Source organism: Antechinus flavipes, chromosome 5, assembly GCF_016432865.1.
Source record: "Antechinus flavipes isolate AdamAnt ecotype Samford, QLD, Australia chromosome 5, AdamAnt_v2, whole genome shotgun sequence".
NCBI classification, from domain to species: domain Eukaryota; kingdom Metazoa; phylum Chordata; class Mammalia; order Dasyuromorphia; family Dasyuridae; genus Antechinus; species Antechinus flavipes.
In genome coordinates this window covers 9,315,900-9,336,394 of record NC_067402.1, presented here as the reverse complement: position 1 = coordinate 9,336,394, position 20,495 = coordinate 9,315,900, and the positions used below count along the sequence as shown (strand labels likewise).

At 37.0% G+C, this 20,495-nt stretch overlaps 1 protein-coding gene across 4 annotated transcripts in view; it reads right to left on the bottom strand.

Moving 5' to 3' along the window:
* Positions 1 to 20,495, bottom strand: part of HDAC9 (histone deacetylase 9) — an 867,097-nt gene that overhangs the window by 768,703 nt on the left and 77,899 nt on the right. For all 4 annotated transcript variants that reach the window (XM_052000806.1, XM_052000813.1, XM_052000811.1 and 1 more), the window contains exon 2: positions 12,845 to 12,970. In XM_052000806.1, the coding sequence (XP_051856766.1) occupies positions 12,845 to 12,866 (22 nt within the window). In that variant the 5' untranslated portion in view covers positions 12,867 to 12,970. The remainder of the gene's footprint in view (positions 1 to 12,844; positions 12,971 to 20,495) is intronic.

The following is a 20,495-nucleotide window of genomic DNA, read 5'->3' as shown; positions in this document are numbered from 1 at the left end:
AGTCTTAGAAGGGCCATTTAGGGGTGAAAAGGTGGGTAACCTATTGAGGTGATTGAGAAGGCACATTTGGAATGTCAGAAGAGAACAGAGATTAAAAAAAAAAAAAACATGCTAACACAGGAGCCAAGTTGTGGGAATTTCCAACAATGAAGCAATAGTCAAATGTCAGATGCCAAAGGGAAGGTCGATGAGGATCATGACTGAGAAAAAGCAGAGATCATTGAGGTGGGCAATGAGGAACCCCTTATTAGAGAGCTAGAGAGACTTCCACATCCTTCAAGTCCAAGTCTCCCTTTGCCACCATTGATTTCATGTTGTCACAACTAGTCTCATCTCTATCATATCCATTGTTCTCTCCTAAAATCTATCCATTAATGAAAGGCCAGTAACCAACTCTTGGGTACAACAGCAAAACCAGAAGCAACCCTCTGGTACAATGGACGGGGCACTGGACTTGAAGACAGAAAGTTGTCAGTTGTGTCCAATGCTTTGCAATCCCATTTGGGTTTCCCTAGCAGACACGTCAGAACACTTTGCCATTTCCTTGTCCAGTTCATTTTATAGATAAGGAAACTAATTCTGGGTTTGCCTCTCTAGCCATTGTGCCAAATACCTGCTTAAAGTCAGGAAGTTCTGGCTTCAAATCCTGCCTCAGATACTTATTAGTTGTGTAATCTTGTATAAGTCACTTGCCATCTCAATCTCAATTTCTTCTTCTTCAAAATGGGAATAATAATCTCACCTAAAACCTAAGATAAAATCTGTAAAAATACTCTGTAAATATTAAAACGATATATATATATATTCTAACTATGATAGGATTATTATAATGATGATAAATTTATTTTCCAACTCCCTAACACACAAACATACAGAAACTCACACAGATGTAAGAACAAAGCAAGATAAAATACCTTCAAAAACAATAAAGCAACAACAAAAACAACTTGGTTTCAAACAATAATTTGATTATTCCAGTTAGCAACAGTATTTTCCAGTATAAGAATGAAGCTGGGGGAATTAAAAATCTAGAGGACCAAGAAAAATTTGGGATCCTCATGGAGTTCTCATCCAAGCAACCACATCTCTGGAGAATGGAAGAAAATGTGCTGGGTTAGGAGTCAATATCTGTCACTTAATGATTCTCAAATCCTGGCTCTGCCCCTGCCTTTCTGATTTTGGACAAATCATTGTCCCTTGTTCCAGACTTCAGTTGCTTCATTTGTAAAATGGGATATGTATGTAGGGAGGGGGGGTGGTGGTGAGAGGAACTGGCCTAGATCACCTCAGAAGTCCTGGCTGTCTGTAAGAAATGACACAGCCTTCTAAAACTAGATTATATAGCATGCTGTAGTGGATGTGCAGCCAGAGGTCCTAGATCTGTTGCTTACTTGGATGATTTTGGACAAGCCACCTAAATTCAAGCACCTCAAAGTTTCTTCATCTGTGAAATGAGGGGACTGGATCACATGCCCTCTGAGGTCCCCCTGCTCGAGAACCGCAATCCCTCAATCCCAGGCTTAACTCAAATGAAAAAAGGACCAAAAAAACAAGGAAAGAAATAAAACACTTGTCAAGTTCAAGGTCTGAATGGTGGCTTTTGGCCATTATGGTCTGGTAAGAACAAGGAAAAGGAAAAGAGGTAGACTTGGCAGAAATCCAGCAGATGCACTCTAAGGGACCCATGATCTTATCCACGCAAGATCTCTGTCAACTAAGTCAGATGTCAAGCTGTCCATGCATGTCCTTGTCACCCTGAGCAAGTCCTGGGAATGATCTTCCACAGATTCTCCAGAGAATCCATGGCAGGCCTTGCAGAAGTCTCTTTAGCTATCATGAGTATAAGATCATCTCCCAGTCTGTCCAGCTCTTGTCCCTTATTCTCGATATGGAGCCAGCCTGCTTCCTTTTCTGATCAGACATGTGCTTAATGTCTTTTATACCATTTCTTGCATGCAAATCTTTTTATGACAATTACCTCACCCTACTCCCATCCTTCGAGACCCTTTCCTTTACCATCTAGGTCACCTGGAGAGAAAGCAGTTTCCATGATTCATAGAATCACACTTGCCAAAAAATGTATCAAAATTATGAGTCTGCTATCAGAGATCAAATGAGGCAACATATCTAAAAAGTGCCTTGTATAGTACCTGGTATATAGTAGGTGCTTCATAAATGTTTTTTACTTCCCCCTAGAAAGAATTTTGGGGTCATCGAAGGCCCAACTGCACATCACATCACAACCCCGTCTCTTTCTACTTTCCTATTCTACTTTCTTCTCATTGTCCCATGTGCCATGCTGGACTTACAGACTGATGGACTAACTCAATGTGCTGTCCATCCAACTGCAAATAAATTTGGAAATGTATATTTCTCACCTACTTAGTTTTTTTTCTTCATGTCTAAGCTAATATCTCAAATGAATTTGGATTTAATTGAGAAGGTCTTGAGCCATATTAGGACTCAGCAAAATCAGTACATGTCAACCAACCACCAACCAATCAGCAAACATTAGGCACTGTGTTAGGCACTGTGCTAGGCCCAGGGGATTTAAATACCAAGAATAAGTCAACTCCTGCCCTCCAGTAGCTTACAGTCTATTAGGGAAAGACAAGATATACACAGATAAATAAGCACAGGATGTATCCCAAAAGCAAAACAGCGTTACCGGCTACATGGAACCAGTTAACATCTGCAGTTCTAAGGAGGAATCCACATACTCCTTAGAGAGAAGGAGATGCAGGTAAGCAGATGATCACAAGAATTTAGATTAGGAAGATGAGATAGTCATTCCATCACTTTAAATGATTTGTAAGTCAAATTACATTTTTAGTCCATAAGCTCACATGATTAGGGGAAAAAAGGAAAGGAAAATGATAGCTGGGATTCAAACATCATTGAATATGAAAATTAAATTCCCTTAGAGAGAAATTACCCTATTCCATAAATTTCTAAAATATAAATATATTTTCTCTCATATCTTATGATAAAAAGATTAAAATGGAGACGAAATTTATTTGTATCTTCTCAAACAGAGAGAACTAATGACATGGCTTTCAAGATTTTTCAGACGACAGCATCATGAGATGGAGACTTGTTAGTGTCCATTGCCTAATAAAGTTGATTTGACTTGCAACTCTGTTAAACAGTGTTTAATATTTAATAGATACTTCCCCTGAGAGACTGTCTTTCTTTCTCTCTCTCTCTCTCTCTCTCTCTCTCTCTCTCTCTCTCTCTTTCTTTCTTTCTTTTTTTCTTTCTTTCTTTCTTTGTTGTTGAGGCAATTGGGGTTAAGTGACTTGCCCATGGTTACACAGCTAGAAAGTGTTAAGTGTCTGAGACCAGAAACAGGTCCTCCTGACTTCAGGGTTGGTGTTCTATCCACTGCACCACCTACCTGCTCCAAGAGACTATTTTTCACAGAAAAAAAAATAATACATCAAGGCAGAAACGGACCTAGGAACCAATAAAACACTAAGATACATTTACAATGATGAAGTTACTCCCTAGAAGAATTATTTCTAATCCCAATTGACTGATTCCTCATCTCCTCTATTTTAAGGCTGTCCATGTCTTTGTTTCTGGGCTCCGCTGCCTGGTCTTTCTCTACCATGCTTGCACATGGGCACCTTCTTCTCATCCCTCCTGCTTTTCAGTTCCCTTTTATCGGTAGCTTTCTCTCACTAGAGTATAAGGTCCACGCGGGTAAGAACTACCTTGCTTTTAGAGTGCCCGGCACACAGTAAGTGCTTAACAAATATTTATTGAATTGACAGCATCTCTCAAGAAAAAGGACCTAAAGACCATAATGTCGCAAAGACAGTGGCAATATTTGAACCCAGGTCCTCTGCCTACAGATCCAGCTTTTTTTTTTCTTAACTGTCCCCTACTGACTGAGAGTTTAGACACCCTGGAAGGGACGACCGGCTCTCTTATAACCGTGAGAACAGTGCCATGGGAGAACGGATGGGACGCTTCTTCCATGTTTGAGATTAGCAACGATTGAAAATGACAAAGGATTAAACTATTGTTTTGTTCTGCTGTCAGGGCCTTTTGTGGTAAGAATGACTATTTGGTTCTCTTTGTGCTGGAAACATTCATTATGAAATAAACACGGATATCAGCCACTATTTATAATGCGCCTCGGAGGTTGAGTGGGCTTTGAGAAGTGGGAGTCTTTACATCCCCGCCTGGCAATCTTCCTATTATCATAATCTCTCCACAGACCCCTCCCTGGGTTTGAGAAAGGAAGGGAAGAAAAAGGAGGTTAGAAAATGCAGAAAGGGTCTACAGCATGAAAGCCCAAGGCAGCTTTATTGAGACAGAAACAGAGGTGTCCTGGGCAGCATTTGGACTTTTATCCCTTCTTCTGATGACCCAATTGAATATCAGCATTATATTTAGATTTAGGGAGGGTCTCAGCAGCCATCTTGACTCCTGAAAGAATCGAGGAGAAATCAGGCAAAGCGTACAAAGGATCAAGGAATTGTGGGATCAGGTTTTGCTTCAGATTTTGAAGGTAAAAACACTCAAGGGTTATTGGAAAGTTAAGAAAAGCTCATCTTTTCAAGATGAGACTCAGAGGCTAAAGGGATCCAATCCTAGAACTCCTGTTCCCATCCCTCATCAAAGGAGGAACACGAGGATGCTGGAAATCTTAGTCTGTTCTATACCAACTTGACAAGGTCTTCAGTTCAGGTCTGGTGATGGTCAGTGTCTGTATCCTCAGAACTAAATCGGACCACGTTCCAAGAGACTCCTCACTAGGCTGAGCCAGGAAAATGTGCTTTTTGGCCACAGTTACTTTGTTGACCATGTCCCGAGCCAGAGAGGAGTTATAATTAGGGTTTGTGGAGGAAATACCATACCAAGAGAATTATACTCTTAGAAGTAAGCATCTTGCAAAATTAAGGGCACCCTGACCCCTTGGACCAGGACCCATGGACAAGGTCTGGAGTCACAGAGCAAAGAGATGGGCAGAGCCCTGGAAGACTCAGGTCTAATTCTGAGGGTGTCCATACAGTAGAAAAGAAGTAGCTCAAGACTGAGTCAGAACAGATCACTGTTATCTGACTGCACTAAAAAATATTGGCCATTCTCATGCTGGATGAGTCCCAAGAAGTGGTAAGATGCCAATGTTGCCACTGAGGAAGAACAGAATTTACAAGAAGGATTTGGAAGAAATGAGTGCGAGAGGAAGCGTTCCGAAAAGAATGGATAGAAGCTGTGGAATTGGGAAGGGGGGGGGAGAGAGAGAGAGAGCTGCATTCCTGCAAAAACAAGAAGAAATTCTACCCCTCCCCTCGGGGAGCTTCAGTGACGATGACCAAGATTGATTACTCCGAGGTTCGAATGGTTCCATAAGGTCGGCAAAGCCAGGCTCGGTCCTGCATTCTCTTATTTAACCCCCACAAAATGCTTTGAAGGAAATATTACAGTTATTATAGGGACAGGGACAGGAACTGTGACATTGTGACTATAGAGAATGCCCAAGAAAAGAGACTCCCTTCAAATACAGAGAGCACCGTGTTGCCTTGACCGGTGACAGGTTAAGTGATGTGCCAAGACCACCCAAGCAATATGTGTTGGAGCCATGACTTAACCCAGGCTGACTACAAGGGCAGCTTTCTAGACGGGATGCGACACGGATGCAACGCTCATTCCGATTCCCATTTTATAAAAAAAGAAAACGGAGGATCACTGAGAACAAAGTGACTGGTCAAGGGTCCCAGAGGTGGTGACCATCCGAAGTGGGATTTGACCCCGAGTCTTCCTGACTCCGAGTCCAGCATCTTGTCTATCTTGAGCATTAAAATGGGTGTGGCCACAATACGCTAAAGCTTCCACATCTTTAATTTAAATGACAAGCTAAGCTTTGGAGGAGAAATACTTTTATCTTCACTTCCTACTCGCTGAATATCTTAGCATCATCCCTGCACACAGCAAGTGCTTAATAAATGCTTTTACCTCCCATTAGTCTCGTGTATATGTTTGTATATAAACACATAAGTAGATAGATGGTAGTTAGATGGATGGATGGACAAATGATAGATAGATAGATAGACAGATGATGATGAAGATAGATAGATAGATGGATAAAGAAATAGATAGATGGAGGCAGCTAGGTGGTGCAATGGATAGAGTGCCAGCCCTGAAGTCAGGAGGACCTGAGTTCAAATCTGATCTCAAAGACTTAACACTTCGTAGGTGTGTGATCCTGGGCAAGTCACTTAACTTCAATTGCCTCAGCGAAAGAAAGAAAGAAAGAAAGAAAGAAAGGAAGGAAGGAAGGAAGGAAGGAAGGAAGGAAGGAAGGAAGGAAGGAAGGAAGAAAGGAAGAAAGAAAGAAAGGAAGAAAGAAATAGATGATAAAGATGATAGATGGATAGACAGATGATAACTGGATAGATTGATGATAGATGGATAGACAGATAGATGATAGTTGGAAAGAAAGATGATGGTTGGATGGATAGATAGATAGATGATAGACAAACAGATAAATGAATAGATGATAAATTGATGCAGCTATATAGTATCATTTCTATATGTATGTGCATAGTATATATGCATACATATATAGATATAATTATGTACAAGAAGGATAATTAGCAAAAAAAAAAAAATACCAGCTTTGGAGTTAGAAGACCTGGGCTCAAATCCACTGACATTAACTAACTGGCTCCTTTGGCCTTCAGCTTCCTCACCTGTAAACAACAATAACAGAAGCAGTATGTTTTTTATGAAGATATTATGAGAAAAGTAGCTGCAAAGAAAATATTAGACTTTGAATCTAGAAGATCAGAGTTCCAATCCTATCTCAGTCCATAGCTACATGGCTATAGGCATGTGGCTAAACCAGGGATAACAATAATATCTCCCTGTAAGATCATCTTAAGGACCAGAGAGGAGTGACTATATTAAAAACCCTTGTAAACCTTCAAGTGCTAAATAAATGCTAGCTCTCACTATTAATGTAAAACCCTTTGCAAAGTCTAAAGGGGCTTTATAATTATCAGCAACTTATCAAATACTTTACATTGTCCAAATGGGTTATTATTATTCCCATTTTTACAGAAGACAAAGCTGAGGCTCAAAGGACTTAGTTAGCTGGCCTGTGGACACATAGTCCGGACAGACTCAATCCCTGATCTTCTTGCTCCACAGATCAAAGCTCTGCTCTTTTCAATAATATGCATTGCTTCTACTGTTTTATTTTATTTTTATTTTTTTATTGCTTTTTTTTTTTTGCGTTGCTTCTATTTTCCTCCAAAGCCAAAAACTTGACATAATCCCTTTTGTGTGTATGGCTACGGGGAAGACTGAAGCAGGTTGGTCAAAAATAGTGAGAAAGATGTCCGGACTATTTGGAATATCAAGATCATCACTGTTGGAGCAGTAGTCATAATCGTTAATAATAACATTAATAGTAAAGCTGTTTATATGGTGTTTTAAAGTTTACTAAGTGCCTTATAGATATCTCATTTGAGCTTTTTAACAACCCAAATGAGGTAGGTACACTAAGAATTATTATCTTCCACTTTACAGAAAAGGAAACTGAGGCACAGAGCAGTTAAATGAACTTCCCAGGGTCTAACACAAATCATCAGAAGCAACCTTTGACTCTGGCTCTTCCTGACTTCCCTCCCAGCGCTCCAGCTGGAAGGCAGTATCACCTCCGGAAGGAATCATCCAGCTTCTCAAGTGTCTGGACGCCATCAGCCAATGGCATCGACCGGCCGTGTGTGTGTTTCAGGATTTTCGCCCATCAGCATTCTACCAGAACAGGCCTGCCTCATTTAGCACGCCCGAGCAGCAGCTGAAATGTGGATTGTTAGATAGTCACAAATGGCAGGTCTCACTCAGTGAATTCCAGAATTGCAGCCTCCCTTTCTAACACGTGTGCTTCCTTGGTAGGACCCACAGGCATCTGAGCAGGAAAAATAAAAACCCTGAGGTGTGTGTGTGTGTGTATGTGTGTGTGTCTACATACGGATGCTCTACCATCCAACCGGGTCTGCCAACATGCACAGGGGCAAGAATGTCTGCACTTCTACCTCCCCAGCCAGGTAAAAGTTTCCAACCCGCCACAGTCGTAGCAACCCAAATACTGCAGATCGGCCCCAGAGGCCTCCGTGTTTTCGATCAGATTTGATTTCAAGAAAAACTTCCTGACAAACAAGGCTTTCCAAAAGTGAAATGCAACAGGCTTCCTCAGGTAGTAAGTCCTAAGTTTTCCCTCAGAAAAGTTTCCACACAAAGTCTAGCTCTTAGAGGTTTTCCAACTTAACTTGGGGAAATCGCTTAGCCCATTCAGACTCGGTTTCCTTCTCTGTCAAATGAAGGGGTTGCGTTTGAGGGCCTCCAGGATCCCCCCAGTTCTACATCCATTATTCTGGGTTTCTGGAAAGTCATGGGAGAGGATGCCCTCAGACCCCTCCCGGGGTGAATGCTTCTTGATCTCTCCCCTTCTGTTTTGGCAAGGCTGGGAGGAGGAGAGGGGAAAGGAGGGCAACGAGCCCTCGCCACACGGACTGGGGAGAGGATGTAAACATTTCTTTAATGATCCAGCAGTTTATAACAAGCAAAATAAACAATCCACCTCAATCCGTCAGTCCCTGGTGGAATTGAGCCCTGACTGGAGTGTTTGAACCAGCCACTCATTTAAGCAGAGGCTGGTCCCTACAGACCCAGAGAGTTTGCCTTCCATCTAATGGGGGCCGGTGTTATTGCCAGTCCATGTTCGCACACGGGAGGCCTGGGGGTTGCATCATGCAGCGTCAGGAAATGCTCGTTACACAAGGGCTGCAAACAGCAGCTACCCTGCCAGGGCCCCAGGAGGGCTGTTTGATGAAACACAGGCAGGCCCCTCTTGTCTGTTCCCCATCTGGTCCTTCTCTGGTTCCTTCCTGACAATGAGTCTGGACAGGGACCCTCCTCGACTTCTAAGGAAAGAAGTTTCACAGCACTGGGACTCTCAGCAACCCCGAACACTGACCACTGGCTCTCTGTAGGACTTCCTATCTGTGGAAGAACCAGGGTTATTATTTGAAACTCTGCAGTATTCTTAGCCCAAGGATTTAAGGTATAAATAGTTTTGTGAATCAAATCAATTAAAATATTTTCAATAGTACCATTCTTCTGTACCATTGTTCTGTAGAAAGAATATTCTGTAATAGAGAGGTATCCGTGTACATGGACATGGGAAAGAAGCCATTCCTGCTTCTGAGGAAAATGATTGCGGGGAGCCTCCCCTGATATATTCTCATCTGTAGCGGTAGGAAGTTGGTCTGAGAGGCCTTCCAGTTTTAATGATTTTAAGCTAGTAAAGAAGACTTTTTCATTTAACAACAGGTGGACCAGTTCATATAAATATTGTCACAGCTTTTTTATTAAAGCTTTTTTATTTTCAAAACATATGCACTAGATAGTTTTCAACATTTACCCTTGCAAAACCTTATGTTCCAATTTTTTTTTCTTTTTCCCTTCTTCCTCCCCCTCCCCTAGACAGCAAGTAATCCAATGTATGATGAACATGTGCAATTCTTCTATACACATTTCCACAATTATTAGGCTGCACAAGAAAAATCAGATCAAAAAAGGAAAAAATGCAAGGAAACAACAACAAAAAATCTAAAATACTACATTGCAACCACACTTAGTCCCCCAGGCTTCTCTCTGGCTACAGATGGCTCTCTTCATCACAAGTCTATTGGAACTGATATGAATCATCTCGTTGAAAAGAGTCATGTCCATCAGAATTGATCATTGTATAATCTTGTTGTTGCTATATACAATATCTCCTGGTTCTCCTCACTTCCCTCAGCATCAGTTCCTGTAAGTCTCTCCAGGCCTCTCTGAAATCATCCTGCTGGTCATTTCTTACAGAACAATAATATTCCATAACATTCATATATTATAACTTATTCAGCCATTCTCCAACTGAGAGACATCCCTTCAGTTTCCAGTTTCTAGCCACTACAAAAAGGGCTGCCACAAGTATGTTTGCACATGTGGGTCCCTTTCCCTCCTATAAAATCTCTTTGGGATACAAGAACAGAAAAGACACTGCTGGATCAAAGGGTATGCACAGTTTGATAGCCCTTTGGGCAACCATATTATTTTGAAAGCAGTTCTTTTCTCATTCTTACAGAGTGAAATAAGCAGAACCATAAAAACAATTTATATTATAATATTAGTATTATAAATATGAACAATTTTGAGGCCCCTATGTTGTGAATTCCACCAGGAAGCATATGATGATGCAAATTTGGGTTTTTGAAAAGCAAAACAAAGGAACGCAGAAAATTTTATAGGAATTGATGGAGAGAGAAGTGAGTGAAAATAGGAGAGCAATTTATATTACAGAATCAATGCTACAAAAATGGTTAACGGGTATTTTTATAAATTAATGAGTAAAATGAGCAGGACTACAACAACATATTATAAATAATAGCAATACTCTAAAGAGAAACAACTTTGAAATCTACAAGTACCCTGATGAATAAAATGACATTTCATGATTTTAGAAGATTGATAAAAACATTCTCTCTGTCTTCTGACCAGAGAGATAGTGCAGTTAGGATATGAAATGAATATGTATATACATGTATATATATATGTATATTTCTCTACACAGCCAATGAAACTATTTATTTTGCTTTACTATGCATATTTGTTCCAAAGAATTTGTTTTGTTTTGTTTTCTTGATGTGGTGGTGGGTGGGAGAAAATATATCCCTATTTATTAAAAAATAAAATTTTAATAGAAGTGAAGGAATAAAGAAGTCAGATAATGCAAAAAAAATCTTTGATATGCTTAGTTCAACAGAATCTTCTTCAAAGTTTATTTTAAGGTAGGTGTGGTGGGAAGAATACAGTAAAAATATAGGCAATGTCAAAACTATATAGACACAAAAATATCTACATGTACACAGAGATATGTATAAATACATAATGAACAAACTCATATACATAAACATGTATACACACATCATATGAGATTGAGATATAGATATATAAATACACATACACACATATATATGTATATATGTCTATATATATGCATACATACATTCATAGACACACATACATATCACGGGCGTGGGTGAAACATTTGGAGAAAAAGAAAAAAGAAAGGAAATGAGAAAGAACAGGCCAAAACTGGATAGAGGTGCTCACTGATGACCTGAAGCAGCTGATATGGAGACAGGGGCGCCCTGCTTATTAATTCTCTTATTCTGTGAATTGTATCAGAGCTAATTCATCATTGTCACCAATATTCCCAAGTTCTCTTACCTAACCTCCTCCTCCAGTCGCTTTAACTCTTCCCAGTATCTGAGCCATCCAGCCCGAACTGGACATCTTGGTCTCACTCAATTAACAGTAACCTTTCAGAAAACTGCAGAGTTGTTCTCCTCCATCCTTCATTTTGAATACAGCTGTTACTGTATCAGGCATCTCTCCTGTGTTACTCTTACTGCAAACATCCCACAATGCTCTCCCCTTTCTCTGCCCTCCTTCCCCCAGCTTAGACCAGGGCTTGAATTAGGAGCCAAGGACACAAAACTCTTTAAAGGAATGGGAAGGGAGAAGAAACAGGGTTTAAAACTATTTGTACTGTTTTAAATTATGTTTCTAAAGCTTAATTGTCCTTCAAATAATATTAAAAAGTCAAACTTTAAACTAACAACATATTTATTGCATTTCTTGGTATACTCAATGCTTAGCACAATGTCTGGCACGTTATAAATACTTGATAAAATACATATTGTTTGACGACCAATGGGAGGAAAAATGGGGCCTGGATCCCCCATCAAATGGCCGATACCCCTGCAATAAGATACTCCCTTTCACAGTTGAATCTGAAATGTTGATAATCTTTAATCTGAGCTGCATATCAATGATTGTGAATTTCTGTTTTATCACAGGAATTGGGAAGAAATAGAGGGGCTGGAAATAGGGCAACCAATCTGAATATAGAGGATGATGGAAGATCTTGCCAAAATGTTTACCCCTATTTGCGACCCTGAATATAATAGGACTTTGTCCTTGAGAGTGCTAATTAGTTTTGTAATAACAGGAAGCTGTAAATATGCTGAAAGATTAAACACATAGTGAAATAAACCCATAATGACCCAAGTGAAAAGCCTGAAGAAATAATAGCAATTACCAGGCTGAGCCTGACCTGTGTGCCACCCTGCCCTCCCCACTGCCATCGCCCTTCTCCATACTTGGCCTGGATGCATGTGTACCCAAAGCAACTCCCTGTTCCTAGAAGGATGGGTGGGGGCCCCAGATTACAAATGACCCCACACTTCCCCCTGCCCACCAAACTCTGAGTTCAAAGGAAAAACTGGAAAAGCTCATGAATCATAGAAGTCTGTCTGGGAGAAGAAAAGGGTGGAAATAAACACCATCTTTCCTTGGAGGCCAAGCGAGACCAGAAAGTTAACTGCTACCTGCCTCAGCTGCCCATCCAGGCAGCCATTAAGGTCGAGACATTAATGTGCCCATGGAATGATGAAAACTGTGAACCTGACGCTGACTGAATGAGAAAATAGATATCCATCACTTCAAAAAGCTCAGAAAAAAATTACTTGGAAAGCCAAAGACGTATACCAATGAATTGGGCGGTGTGAGAATAAGCTGAACAAAGAAATATAAAATGAGACAATGCATCCGATAATCTTATTGATAATTCAGAGAGTTTTAGAAAAAATCATTCCGACAAAATATCATTGTTTGGAGGGCAAAACATGTCAGATTTTTTATTTTTATTTCCTTATATATTCAACAAAGTAATGTGCTTCCAAGAAATTCTTTCAGAGAGTCAAAAATGACTGACCTGGCTGTGCTGGGGAGCTCATAGTGGACAATCAGAAGATGCTGTGACGCAGGCAAGTCAGGATCCCGTGGCCTTCGCTTAACTTGCGATGTCTTGGTTATGGTGAGTGGACAGAGAAGGTGATTCCTAGAGTAAGAATTAGGAAAAAAACTTAAAATGCTTACATAAGTATTGGTTGTGTTTGTTGTTGTTGGTTTTTTTTAATATAATAAATAGGATGAAGAGACCGTCTCCAAAATTCAGTAGTCCCAGGCTTCTAGATTTATTTATCACATTGTTGCTGGTTGAAAAATCTATATCTGCTTAAAATTTGTGTGGAAGAAAGATAATGCATTATCACAACTACTTATCTTTGAGTACTTAAGAGAGAAAGAACACAGTGGCAAGGATCAAATTTTCTCTTTTTAAAGGATGTTTTATGCTATCCACCTCTTGATAGAGAGTGAGCTTTTCAAGATGGAGAATAGAACACTTTTGGATGCAAGAATGCATGCGACATAAAAATCTGTTTTGCTTGATTAAGTACATTTGCTGTAAGGATTTTGTTTTTCCATTTTTCAAATGGGGAACAATAAGGAGAGAAAATAAGTGTTTGCTAATTAAAAATACAAATTTTAAATATGTCAAAGGATGAAGGACAAGACTTAGTAGATGATTGCCTTAATCCCTACTTCTTTGTATCTTCCTTGAACTTATATTTCCAATTTTTTTGCTGTTTGACTTTTGCCTGTTTGATTAAATCACTGCTTTTATAACATTAAAAAGAAATGTTTTGTTTTAAAATCATGTTCATTTTTCCAGTAGTCTTGCCTTCTCCCCTACTCTAAGAGTTATTTTTTATAATAATGAAATAAATTTAAATAGTCTAGAAAATTTAACCACGGCATCAACAAATTATAACAGTATATACAACATTTTATACCTTGCTTTATGAAGAAGGTTTCATATTTATACTTTGGTGCTTAGCTTGGTCATTATAATCACCAGAGTCCAATTTGATTCTTTGTTTTGTTTTGCTTTGTTTACTATAAAAAGTGCTGTTACAAATATTTTGGAATACATGGAGCTACACTTTTTATTACTCGTCTCCTTAAGATATGTGCTTAGCAGAGTAAATTTAGAAATATATTTAGAAGAATTGCACATGTTTAAACTACATTGAATTACTTAGGAGTATAGGAGGAGAGTGGGAGAAGGAGGGAAAAAAATTGGAACATAAGGTTTTGCAAGGGTGAATGTTGAAAACTGTCTTACATGTATTTTGAAAATAAAAAAAAATCTGTTATTAAAAAAAATTGTTTAAAAAGATATGTTTAGCAGTAGAATCCCTGGGTCAAAGGGCATGGATTCTTAGTCATCTTATTTATGTAATTCCAAATTATTTTCCAGATCTATTGCATAAATACCTATTGCAAGTATAATAGCACCCCTATCTTTTCACAAATTCTGTGATACTAACTACTCCCCTCTTTGCCATTTGTTGGGTGGGAGATGAAACTTTAGGATTCTTTTTTTTATTATTTTCATTTTTATTATTATTAATGATTTGGAGGACTCTATCATATTAATATTAATTCTCTTGAGAATATTTGTTCATATTCTGTGATCATATTTAGCTATTGGAAATTTATTTTTGGCCTCAAATATTTAATTGCCTATATACCTTGGATAGCAAACCCTTACCAGAGAAATTTATGCAATTTTTTCCTAGTCAACTGCTTACTTTCTATTGTTAGATGTGTTGATTTTGTTTGTACAAAAGCTTTTAAATTTCATGTAATCAAAGATATTTATTTTATTTTTCCAGTTGCCTCTATCCCTTATTCATCCAAGAATTTATGCCCTATCCATAGCTGTGAAAGTTCTTCTCTTCCAATAATTTTATGGTATGACTTTTAATTCTCGGGTGATATATAAATTTTAAAAATTTTATAGAATATTCTGTAAGATATTGGTCTAAATCTAATTTCTTCCATGATATTTTCTGTTTTTTTTCCTAGCATTTTATTTTATCAGGGAGTTCTTTCCTTAGTAATTTGTTTGTTATCAAAGACAGATTTTCGTTATTTTTATTCTTATATTTTCTAGACTATTCTACTACTGCTGCTGCTGTTATTTTCTTTTCAGCAATACCAAATTATTTTGATCACTGATGCTTTAGAGATCAAAAAGTGCAATTTCCCATCATCTCTACCTTTCCCTCTTATTTCTCTGAGAGTCTACATCTTTTCTTTCTCCAAATAAATCGTATTATTTTGGTGTTCCATTAAAATGGAGAATTAACCTAAAGCAGTGTTGCTTTTATTATATCACCATAGCCCATCCATTAGCACCTCACATCCTTCCAGGAATTTGGGTTGTCCTTCATTTCCATTTTTGTAATCTAATTTGTACAAATATTAAGTCTGCTTTGGAATATCGACTCTTATGTATTTTGTAATTCTTTTGAATGGAAATTCTCTTTCTCTTATTGCCTCTTGATTTTGTTATTATGCTGTTGATTTTGGTAGTTCTTTTTGCATCCTACAATTCTGCTAAAGCTATTAATTAAATAGATTAGTTTCCTTGAAAATAATTTGGGATTTTCTAAGTAAACTACTCTGTCATCATCAAATAGAAATAATTTTCGTCTCTACTTTTATGCTTTAATTTCTTTCTCTTTTCATATTTGTATTGCTAAGCTTCCTAGAATTATATAAAATAATAGTAGGAAAACTAGGCTTCCCTGCTTTACTTGTGACTTTCTTTGGAAAGCTTCCAGTATATGTCAATCACATATAATGTGCTTTACATGGATATTTCATGATATTTTGGGCAGTTCTAATTATTGGGATTAAAAACAATCTCAATTAACATTAACATTTTTTTTCCAGAAATTAATTAGGTTAGAATTTTCCAGTGAACCCACCAAGACATTTTTATTAAAAATTTTGTAAGTTTTTATAGCTACTTCTATATTCTTTTTTGAGTTTGGCTTAAAATCTTTTGTATATATACTAACACACACACACATACACACACATGGGTATGGGTGAATGAATGGACATATTTAAAGAATTATATAAAAGCTCATTTTTTTTCTATTTATGTTGTTATAGCCAATTTATCTCTTGTTGTTCCTGGTTCTGTTAAGGCATAACTTTCCCCACGTGTAGTTTACTAGATAGGCCAGAATTAGAATCAAAATTGATTGAAACAGCCCTAATTGGCAGACAAGGGCACCTCCTGCTTGTTAATATGTAATTTTATCAGCAGACTATTGTGTATCATTTGATTCTGTGGAGCCAAACATCCCTTGCCTTCTACCACACCAACATGTGGACAGTGTGTGACTCACTTGCCAGCTGGGACTGTGAAAATGATGTTACTATCTTTGTTCCAATTTGCAAAACAGGCTATTAATGCCCATTTTCTCTGAGGAAACCAAAGGCACTGATCATCCCCCTTATATTTCAAATAGCTTTTTGCCCAAAGAGTGCTACTGATTTGCTAAAAACAAACAAACAAAAAAGATGACAGGTACCAGTCATCACCCCACAGATATTCAAAATTCATCCAAGGACTAACCCACACATATCATTGTACAATCTTATTGTCGCAAATTAAAATGAAACACTTTATAAGTTCTACTGAAGAAATGTTGTACATATGGAGGCACTGTGATAAAGTGGACAGAATATAAAACATGAGGTCAGAAAGAGAGCAACTATATAACACAAGGCAAGTTTACTCACAGAAGGATTTCAGAGCTATAAGAGACTTCAGAATGTATCTGATCTCAAAAAAAAAAATTCCACTACAACATCTCCGACAGGTGGGTAGTGATTTCTTGAAGGCCTCCACTGAGAAGGATCACACCATCTCCCAAGATCTTCTATTCCAATGTTGGGCAGCTAAAATTATTGAAATTAATAAGTGTCTCAATTGACATTAATTTTTTTTCAGAAATCAAGCCTAAATTTGATCTTTGCAATTTCCAACCACTTTTCTCTATCCTGCCCCGACATCAAATCGAATCAGTCCGTTGTCTCTTTTATAAGATGGTTTTCAAGGATTTAATGACAGCTATCATAGCTGACACAGTAGATAGAATGCTGGACCTGAAGTCAAAAAATTTAGCCTCGTATTCTTAATAGCTATGTGACATTGGACCGGTTACTTTACCTTTGTTTGCTGCAGTTTCTTTAGCTACGGGGATAATAATAGCACCTACCTCATCAACATGTTGTCAGGATCAAATGAGATATTTATAAAAGCACTTAGTATAGTGTATACTTCAAGGTAGGTGCTAAGTAAATGACTATTCCTTTCCTTTTCCCTCCCTCTTCTTTCCTTTAGAGCAAAAACCACCTATTTATTCAATGAGTCTTCCCACAGCATGAATTCAAGAGATCCTTCATCATTCTAGCTGCTCTCTTGTTTTATTTCCATATCTTTAATTTGCCTCGGATTACAATTAGATTTTATCTAATAAGTCCAAGACTTGGTGATCTCTTGGTGGAAGGACTGTCAACACTGGAAGTTCTCCATGCTGATGAAATCACAAGTCTTTCATATATTAGTAGACTAGGAAAGAATATTTCTATTCCCAATCTACATATGAGAACCATCTGTAGGACCAGAAAATAATAGTGCTCTTTTCTTTTTCTAGCTAAAGCAAGTAACAACAGAGACAATAAACCATCTGACATCAGGACTGATATCCCTTTCCAATTTCACAATGGTTTTCTTTTTATTATTATTATTATAGCTTTTTATTTACAAGACATATGTATGGGCTAATTTTTCAGCATTGACAATTGCAAAACCTTTTGTTCCGACTTTTCCCCTCTTTCCCCCCATCCTTTCCCCCAGATGGCAGGTTGATCAATGCATGTTAAATATGTTAAAGTATAAGTTAAATACAATATATTCACAATGGTTTTCTGACGAGCATATTTGTCATATTTGTGAGTATATTAAGGATATTCACCCCACTGGAAAAGAAAGAAAATAAAAACAATCGCTTTTTTAAAATATGCATACTCAAGCAAAATAAATTACCTCATTGGCTATACATATATAAATAAGGACACACTACACATGTATCTATATGAATATGTGCATGTACTTATGTTTCACTTGTCACCCTAAATCCACTATGTCTCTGTCATGAAATAGATAGTATGGCTCATCCGTGGTCCACTAGAATCAATGGTCATTCTATTGATCATAATTCTTAGAGATATCAAAGTTGCTGGTCTTCACCATATTGAGTACATTTTCTAATGTATATTTTTTCTCATGGTTCCATTCACTTCATACCTCATCAACTTATAAAATCCAAATTTTTTTATTTTTTTATAATATTGATGTTATACCATCAATTGCTTTCATGGTTCTGCTCACTTTTCTCTGCATCAGTTCATTCAAGTCTTTCTATATCTCTTTGAAATCATGTTCCTCACGGCTTACAGTGTGATGTTAACTCATCCCATTCACATGTCACAATTTGTTCAGTTATACTCCAATTATATAAAATTATATAAAAACTCCAAAAACTCCTTAGTTTTCAATTGTTGTTTTATTAAGCACAAAAAATATATATAATATAGAGAAGACCTTTCTATATTATATTATATTAAATACCTTTTCCTCTGTATAGCTGGGTCAAAGGACTTAGGTTGTATAGTAAATTTTTGTTTATTATTCCAAATTGCATTTTAGAACACTTATACCCATTTTCAGGTCCACCAAGGGTACCTCAAAGGGTCCATTTTCCTACAATCCCTTCACTTTTTGCCAACATCAATCTGATGGGTGGGGGATAAAATTCAGAAATGCCTTCATTTGAATTTCTTTAGTTCTTAATGATTTGAAACAATTTTTTTTCCATAGAATTCCAAATAGCCTAGATTTCATTTCTTCTCTCCAGAAATACTTATTCATTGTAATGGGCTGAAGCTTGAGATGATGCACTGAGGTCCCAAGCATGTGAGGCTAAATAGTAATTGGACCATACTCTATTAATATATATGCTTCAAGAAAGAATGGCCCCCTCCCACTCTTTGTGCAAGTCCTGATGTGTTGTATAGGAAATGACGATTTTGGTGGGTGGAGGCAGAGGGGTGGAGAGAGAAGCAAAAAGAGAGATTGATGGCTGGCGTCTTGACACAGCTGCTCGCATTGCTATCGTGACCGTTCTTCACTTCCAATCCCCTTCTGCTAGCTGGCTTCCTGTAAGCCCATATTGCTATTGCAATCCTTCTTCACCTCTTCACTTCAATAAAGATTGAAGATTTTTCTCTTAACCTGAATTCCTGACTCCAGCTGATTTTAAATATGCGGTCATCACAATTCATATTCTTAGATCCTCTATCCTTTAGGAATGATTCTTATTTTTTTTATAAACTTGAATTAGTTTCTTATGTACCTTGGAAACGACTCATTTATCAGAAAAACTTGTGAAGATTTTCCCCCCTTATTTTCCTTTTAATCTTAATTTTCTTTGGATTTGGACAAAACCTTTTTTAAAAATTTCATGTAATTAAAAGTATTCATTTTAGGTTCTATCATCCTCTCTTTCATATGTTTTGTCATAAACTATTCTTCTATCTATAAAGAGTAACAATCCTCTCCATTTCTCTAATAAATAACTATTTTTTTAAATTACATATATATTTGTTGAAATTATCATTCCAATTAATCTTTACTAGACTCTTTAGAGTACTTTTAAGTGTAGCATCATACTATCTGCAAAAAAGTAATAATTTTGTTTCTTCTTTACCTATGCTGATTCTCTCATTTTTTCCCCTTGACTTAATGCCACACTTAACATTTCTAGTACTATGTCAGCAGTGGCAACAATGGACATCCTTATTTCTGGGATTTTATGGGAAAGCATTCTAATTTGTTTGTGTTATATATAATGTAGCTTTGGTTATATGATAATTTAGATATGTACTATCTATTATTTTAAGAAAAGATCCGTTCATTCCTATGTTTTCAAAAATTTTAAATAGAAAAGAATGTTATATTTTATCAAAAGTTTTTTTTTCTGCCTACATTAATATAATTACATCTTTTTATTTATTTTGTTATTAATATGTTCATAATGTTATATAATAATATAACATTAGACTAAATCTGCATATCTTGATATAAATCCAATTTATCATGGAATACAATTTTTGTAATATATTGTTTTTATTTCTTTTTTATTAGTTTATTTAAAATTTTTATCATTAAGGGATATCATTCTATAGTTTTCTATTTTGATTTTACCTGTGTGTCAAAGTCATTTCTGTATCATTTAAAATTGGTAAGTTCCTTTCTTCTGATATTTTTGAAAATATTTTATGTAATATTGGAATTGTTTTGTGAACGTTTGATAGAATTCAGTTGTAAATACATTTGATTCTGAAGTTTTTTCCCCTTTGAAGTTCATTAATGGTCAGCTCAATTTCTTCCTTTAAAACTGAGTTATTTAGATTCTGTATATTTATTCCATTGATTTTGGAATATTCTTTTAATATTCTTTATTTCATCATGTTGTGAATTTTTGCTACTTGCAAAATTTTTTTTCTTCATTCTTTTAAATTAAGTAATAGTTTCTCTTCCTTCTCCTCTCCCCTCAAAAAAAAAAAAAAAAACCTCCTCATAATTTAGTGTT